At 45.7% G+C, this 7,776-nt stretch overlaps 1 protein-coding gene across 1 annotated transcript; it reads left to right on the top strand.

The window, feature by feature from the left end:
* Positions 1 to 6,734: 6,734 nt before the first annotated feature.
* PRR30 (proline rich 30) lies at positions 6,735 to 7,700 on the top strand (the record flags this gene model as incomplete). Its single annotated transcript, XM_082671784.1, has 1 exon — positions 6,735 to 7,700. The coding sequence occupies one exon, from the start codon at positions 6,735 to 6,737 to the stop codon at positions 7,698 to 7,700; it is 966 nt and encodes a 321-aa protein (XP_082527910.1).
* Positions 7,701 to 7,776: the final 76 nt, after the last annotated feature.

The following is a 7,776-nucleotide window of genomic DNA, read 5'->3' as shown; positions in this document are numbered from 1 at the left end:
TGGTAAATGGGTATGATCGCTTTCCTTCTGTAGGAACTTACCTATCAGGGAAGGAGGGAAATCTGGCTTCAACTTTTCTGAGCCAGGACACAGAGTAGGAAGGAAGAAAAAGATAAATCCACACTTGCAGCCACGTGGAAAGAGATCTTCTTGTGCCCAAGGGCATTCCCAGAGTTAGGTGACCTGGACACCCTCAGGGAGCTCCTCTACCTACATGCTTAGTCCTCAGGAGTGCAAAGTCATGGCCAGTTTAACCTGGGACTTCTCGGACTTTCACCTCAGGGTGGCATCCTCAGCAGGGATGCTAGAGTAGAAAGGAAAACTTACACAGTGAAAGACAGTGCCCACAAAGCCCCAGGTGGTGAACCCAGACAGGGTAAGACTGATGTACAGGGGTGGTGCTTCCCAGGCAAAGGGGTACAGGGGCCATTTCTAGTGCTCTAACATCTTGCACAAGTTTCCTACCAGGCAGCAGAGCAGGCAGACTGGGCCTCAGCAACCTTATCTTGAAGGCAGCTACGGTTCTGAGTGCTGAGACTCATCTATAGGGCACAGCAAAGGTTCATGCTGTGCCTGGCTACCTCTGCTGCTACGGGACCACCTGCATGCATGTGTGTGGACAGCCATGTGAAGTACAACTTTGTCCCAGTCTTGGGCTTCATCCCCGGCAGCCAGGCCATGGATATAGCAGGGCAGGTTCTGCCACATTAGTCCAAGTGGGCTTCATGGAGAACACAGGCAGCAGATGGGTGAAGACAGAGCTTCTGTCATGCGTTCTCCTTTGAAGTTGGTCTGGGACATCTATTTCTTGAGTAGGACATAGGTAGGGTCCCAGGAACTGGTCTAACTAATGGAAGTTGGGTCTCGTGGCTCCTTGGCCTCTAGTACTAATGACAAATTCTCTTCCTCCGGGTTTTGTTTCAGCGCACCATCAGTCCCCACTATTTCAGGTGAAAGAAGAAGCCCCTGCATGGTTCCATGGGTATTGGCTCTGTCCACAGAGATGTGGAGAGGAAGTGATGTAGGGTAGGATCATCTTAAACCTAGAACTTGAGCTCCATCTCCCAGGAGTTGTCATCTACATCTGGAACAATGACCTCTTGGATACTGTTTGAGGTCCATTTGAAAAAGAAGTACTTGGTAAGCTCAGGATCCATCTGAGTGACCATGGGGCCAGTGGGAGGGGACAAGAAGAGCAGGCTTCTCTCTCTCCTTTTGGAACAGTCACTCATGCTTCTCCTTTCTCCTAGTGCCTCAAGTGCTATAGGAATGCCCTGGAAGTGTCACTACTTCCAGCCCCAGATGGAAGCCCCCTTTTATTATTTTTCAATCTCCATTATGTCTCTAGATATTTTCCCCTTTTTTGTTCTGTATTTTATTTGCACCCACCTGTTTTTTTGTCCTTGATCAGTGTTGCCAGAAATATGCCTAGATTATTAGCCTTTGTTTTTTTTAATATTCTGCGTCTTTAAAAATTATTTATTTATTAAAAATTATGATTAAAATGTACCATTTTTAAGTATACAGTTCAGTGGCATTAAGTATATTCACATTGTTGTGCAAACATCACTGCCATCCATCCACAGAACATTTTTCATATTGCAAAACCGAAATTCCATACTTGTTAAACAATAACTCCCTATTTCCCCTACCCCAGCACCCCTGAACTTTCTGTCTCTAAGAATTTGGCTATTCTAAGTACCTCATATGAGTAGAATCATACAGTATTTGTCATTTTTGTGAAACAATATTCCATTGTATGTATTTATCACATTTGGTTTATCCATTCATCAGTCGATTGGTTATTTGGGTGATTTCCACCTTTGGGCTACTGTGAATAATGCTGCTATGAACATTATTTGTACAAATATCTCTCTGAGGTCCTGCTTTTGATTTTTTCGGGTATATACCCAGAAATGAATTTGCTGGATCATACGATAATTCTATTTTTAATTTTTCAAGGAACTGCTATACTGTTTTTCATAGTAACTACACCACTTTACATTACGACCAGCAGTGCACAAGAGTTCCAATTTCTCCTCATCCTCTGCAACACTTATCGTTTTCTGTCTTGTTTTTGTTTTATAATTGCCATCCTAATGAGTGTGAATCCCTATTCTTTTAAAGTCTCCATTTCACTAATTTTTAGCCTTATCATTTTTATTTTCTTCCTTCTCATTTCTTCAATTTTGCCCTAATGTTCATTTTCCAACTTCTGGAGAAGAAAGCTGGGTTGTGTGATTTGCTAAATGATAAGAGGAACAACAGAACAAGAAGACTTAATCATTATAAATATACTTTTGCACCTATTAACACAGCCTCAAAAATCCATCAACCAACAGCTAACAGAAATGCGAGAAGAAATATATAAATCAACAATTAATAGTTGATTTTAACACACCTCTTTCAGAAACTGATAGATTAAACAGAGATACATAAGCAGAGATACTGAATTATAATTTATAAACTCAAATATTATATATATACAAAAGTAGAGGACAAACAGTGGACATCCCTGGAGAGAGTAAAAATAGGAAGAGTGTCAAGGACAACTTTTAAATTTTACTCTGTATACGTATGTATTGTTAGGATTTTGTATAATGAATTTATTTGTGCATTATTTGTATACTTCAAAGAACCAGAAGAGTTAAAAGGCAAAAAAGCAATAATGGTTCAACTGGCTGGCTCACATTTTTCCACCACAACACTCTGTCAAAACCTTGATGAAATCAATATACATGGGGATTATTATAATTCCTTTGAAAACTCATTTACAAAGTAGGAAGTAAGAGTAATGTGGGAAATTTTATGTGGTAAGTACTTAAGGATTATATTAAGGATATAGTGCTTAATATAATCCTTAGTGCTTAAGGATACAAACAAGCACTTGAGGATAAGGCAAATTGCACTGCTGAACTGCAAAAGCAACTCACAGTGGGTCAGAACACAGGTGTGCACATTTCAATTCCCATCTAGCAAGTCTTCATAGTAGCTAGTTTGAGAGAATGTGTCCATCAACTTTGGAAGAGTAAGAAAAGAAGAGTCACAGAGACAAACCTGATAATACTCCTCCCAGCATTGGTCAGAAAAGATAGAGCTTTACCCAGCAGGCTTTGAGTATTTCTATTGAGATGCATGAAACTAACCTCTTAGCTTCGTGCTATCAGGCAATCAATTTATTAGTTTGCCCAACTTTCCTTGTTCTGAAACAAGCATTTCTGACCCCCAGGCAGTTCTGTCTACATGATTTGAGAATATTGCTGATGTTGAAAGCAGTAAGTCAATCCCTGCAACTATGATTTCTCATGGTAAATCAATTTTGTGGATTCTGATTACATTTTGACTTCCCAAACAGACTATATATAGAGAATATGCTAATTATTTCCTATCCGTGTGAGCTACATTTTTAGGGTAAATTTATTTTTTAAATATATATATATATTTAAATATTTATTTATTTGGCTGCATCGGGTCTTAGTTGCTGCACACAGGCTTCTCGTTGCAGTGCACAGGCTTCTCTCTAGTCGTGGCGTGCAGACTCTCTAGCTGTGGTGCGTGGGCTCTCTAGTTGCATTGCGCGGGCTCAGTAGTTGTGGCACACGGGCTTAGTTGCCCCGTGGCATGTGGGATCTTAGTTCCCCGACCAGGGATGGAACCCAAGTCCCCTGCATTGGAAGGCGGATTCTTAACCACTGGACCACCAGGGAAGTCCCTAGGGTAAATTTATAAATTGGCATTCTGGCACTTATCTCAGGCTGTGTGTTTTAGTTGGCATGGTCAAGAGCACACTTCTTATCCTAGAAAGTGAAAGGTATAACTGCCTTCCCTGATGACACAGTATATATGCCACTTCCGGACGGCTGTATGTTCTCTACAAACTGTTTTACTTGAACCCACTCTGGCCATTGTGATCATCCATTTCCTTTCTAAGAGCTTATATACATTCTGTCAATAATTCAGTTTAAAATTTTCCTGGCAAGCAACTAGAAACTGACTGATTTGAGATTCTAGAATTTATCATTTTTCCCTTTTTGAATATTTACCTATCTCTGTTTTCTGACACCTCTCTCATAATCATGATTTCTCCAAGAATACTCAGGTGGTTCTGTAAGCAGCCCCTTCCTTCCACTTCCTACCATGCAATAATGTAGGGCCCAAACAGAAAAGAAAGGAAAAGAAAAAGCAAAGTGCAAAGGTCAAATTTTCTTAGATAACTATCCCTTTACTCATTCATTCATCCTCTCAACAAACATTGGTGGATTTCTGGAAAGAGCATGCTATAGAGCATTTGAAAGAAATTGAACACAGTGTTCTTGCCCACCGTTGGAGTAGTGGGGGGTGGTTAAAGTGTGTGTTAAATAACATCTACAATAGGAAACAACTAGCAAACAAGAAAACAACTGCATTAAAATATCATGTTTCCAACTTGGATGCCAAATGCTTAGAGTATTTCCATTTGCTTGGTCAGCAGAGTTTTACTAAGCATATAGTAATTAACACAAAATAAGGGAGAGAGTGGTTAGTGTAAATTGAAGTTACTATAGAAATTTTTTTTAGACCAGTAACCTTCAAACAGGGATCCTCATACCCTAGGGGAACATGAATCTTTTCCAAGAGGACTCAAGTTCTAGGGTTTAGTTTTGGTTTATCTAGGACTGTTTTGGGTTTAGCGCTGAAAGTCTGGCATCCCAGGAAGCCCTCAGTCCCTAAGGCTTGACCTCAGGCTCCATATTCGCTCCTTCCTAAAACTGATATGACTGAGGTTTTGCCTGGTTCTGCTTTCCCACCACTCACCTCTTCATAAGAACCCTTCTCTCACTTTATACTAACCGTACATCTTACTCAGTCCTAATTTTATTATGATGACTAGTCGTGGGGTGAAAAAAACTCCAGGGCACCAAAAAAAGGAGACAATTGGAAATATTGATATGGGCAAAGCCTCCTTTAATCTAGGCATCATAGACCCTTGGAAAGGCATCTCATCTTTCACTTATATACTGTGACGGTTAATTTTATGTGTCAACTGGGCCAAGGGGTGCCCCGATATTTGGTTAAACATTATTCTGGGTGTGTCTGCGAGGGTGTTTCTAGATGAGATTACATCTGAATCAGTAGACTGAGCAAGCAGATTGCCCTTCCAAGGGTGGGCCTTGTCCAATTCATGGAAAGCCTGGATAGAACGAAAAGGTGGAGTAAGGGAGAATTTACTATGTACACTTCGAAGGTGTTACAATTTTAGTTGTGAATTATACCTCAGTAAAGCTAAAAAATTATAGAACATAACTGATTAAAAAAAAAAAGCAAACATATAAGCATTATCCCAAGGGGGGAAAAGGTGTGGAGCATGAACCACTGCTCAGAAAGCAAAGAAAACAAGAAGTTGAAGGGAGGCTCTAGGCTGTACAGCTGGGGAGAAGCCTGGATGGAGGAGGTGGTGGGAACTGTAAATATATGGGCAGAGAGCAGAGGTGGGGGCTGGGCCCTGAAGGAGAGACTGAAGGCCCCAGGGAATTTTGCTTGCTTCAGTTTTGTCAAGGGCCAGCCTGTGGATGATCTCTGAGAGAAGGTCCTAGAGCCTTGAGGAGGAGAGTCTATGATGTCAGCCCCCGACCTCTGTGACATAGGCACTAGATGCCAGGGACAACTGCCCCAGGAAAAGGGGCTCCCAGCTCCCAGCTCCCGAGGGCTGCTGGGACAAAGTGCCCACCTCCCAGAGGTTTTCACCAGCTAGCCCCACTGCTACTACTGCTACTGAGCGTGAAAAGCCATCGTGGCTGGGGCCAGACTGAGCCAGAGGACATCAGCGTTAGGGAAGACTGGGATTAGGGCAACCAGAGTGCCAGGAAACCAGGATGCTTGCAGAATCACTGATTCAGGTTTAGGAGAACAAAAACCTGGTAACAGAAGACCTCCGCCTGGCTGAAGGAGGACCGAGGGCAAGGCTCAGACAGAACTCTTGGTCAGAGTGAGTTTTGGGTGACAGACGCTGGGGGCAGAGAGGGGCGTACCCACCATTTGTTGACTCTGTTCCTCTCTCTCCCAGGTCCCACATCAGTGAAGTGCCTTGAGAAACACAGCCCAGAGGAACCCTCATTGGTAAGAGCTCACAGCACCAGAACACCCTCATTTCCTAGTCCCATCTCAGTACCCATCTCCCAAGCCCCCTCCTCTAACTCCATCCTATCCATCCTCCCCTCCTTCCCTACTCCTCTCCTCCTTAGCTCTTACCTTCTCTGGAGCTTTTTGCCAGCTCTTCTGACCCCAGGGTGACATGGATCTAGGGCCTTGGTGAACCAGCCTGCATGGTACATAAGTCAGAACCAGAAATGGACCCAGCCTCCCAATATCTTGGGCTCTGTTTCTTTCTCTACAGATCCTATGGGCTGTGTCTTCCTCCCTGGCCCACCCAGATAACTTCTGCTGTCGTTCAGCTCCCAAGAGTCAGTCCTGATTCTCCATCCCCTCCATCCCTCATCACTGGCCCACTGCAAAGAAGTGAGAAGGCAAGTTTAGAGCCAAACTCCCGTCTGAACACCCAGAGAAGCTGGTGCTCCAGGGCTGGGTGTCTCCTTGGCTTGCCACCAACAGTCCTACCAACACCAGGCTGGAGCCACATTCTGTGCACAGAAGGCCTTGATTTCTCGGCCACTTCTGGCCCCAGAGATGCTGGTCCTGCCGCTGCCAGGTCTCTAATCTGTGGGCTTGACACTCCATTCTCCTCTGGATTCAAGGCAATGTTGCCTCAAAACAAGGACCAAGTGCTGCTACAGAACGCAGCACCCCCTGGGCGCCCCCCTCGGGGCCCCTCAAAAATTGTGGACTCCCTTCCCTGCAACCTTCGACCTCAACCTCCCCAACAATCACTCCGTCCCACCCACCCACCTTGCTCTCCTCCCCCATGGTCCCACTCTGCAGGCTCCCATTTCTACTCTTCTGACTCAAATTCAGACTTTGTCCTACATCCCTACTCTTCTTATCTCCCAAGTTCCCCTTCTTTCTTTCATCAGAATTGTCTCTCTGTCTCTGCACCACGTTCTTCCTCGCCCTCCCACTGGCTATACCCATCTCCTACTCTCACTCACTCCTCTTCTCTCTCTCAGCCACAGAACTCCTCTCTCCTGAGCTCATGTTGCCAGTCTCCTTCCCACCCCGAAGACGTACCTAGCTCCACTCTCACCTCCCCAAGCCCCAGTCTACCTTCTCGTGGGGTTCACTCTAACAGCCGGACATGGCACTCGCAGCAGCACAGGAACACCGGGTCCCCTGTGGGGGAGGGGGGCTGCGTGGCAAGCGAGAGGGACCCTGCAGAGTTCAGGGACCCAGGAGCCCTGGTCCAGGCCCTCGTGGTTCATCTGGGGCAACGCCGTATAGCCCACGACCTGCGGCTACGGCTTTTGCAGTGCCTGTGGCAAGGCAAAACCGGCAAGTCCCCGGTCGTGGAGTATCCTGTCTGTCTGGTATGTCTCCGGCCCCGCAGCCCCTCTTGCCCTATCCCCAGGTACAGGACTGGACCCAGGCTACTTGCTTTCCCCCAGCTATTGCCCTGTGCGCAGGGCCAGGAATCCGGACCACTGCGCATCGGCATTGGCTTTGGCCTCCGCCTGCCTCGGGGCCAGGCCAGGGCCTTGCATCTGTTGCGAGAAAGAAGGCCGGAGGAAGTAGGGCCTCGGGGAGAGGCCGCTCAGGCCCGTGGGTGTTAAGCCCAGGCATCTCAAGCCCCAGCAGCTCAGGCCCAGGCAGATCTAGGCCCAGGCAACCCCTCCCAGAACGGGAGCC

The sequence above is a fragment of the Grampus griseus genome (assembly GCF_964374135.1).
Source record: "Grampus griseus genome assembly, chromosome: 15".
Classification (NCBI taxonomy): Eukaryota; Metazoa; Chordata; class Mammalia; order Artiodactyla; family Delphinidae; genus Grampus; species Grampus griseus.
The sequence above is the reverse complement of the archived record's forward strand: the minus strand, read 5'-3'. Positions and strand labels throughout refer to the sequence as shown.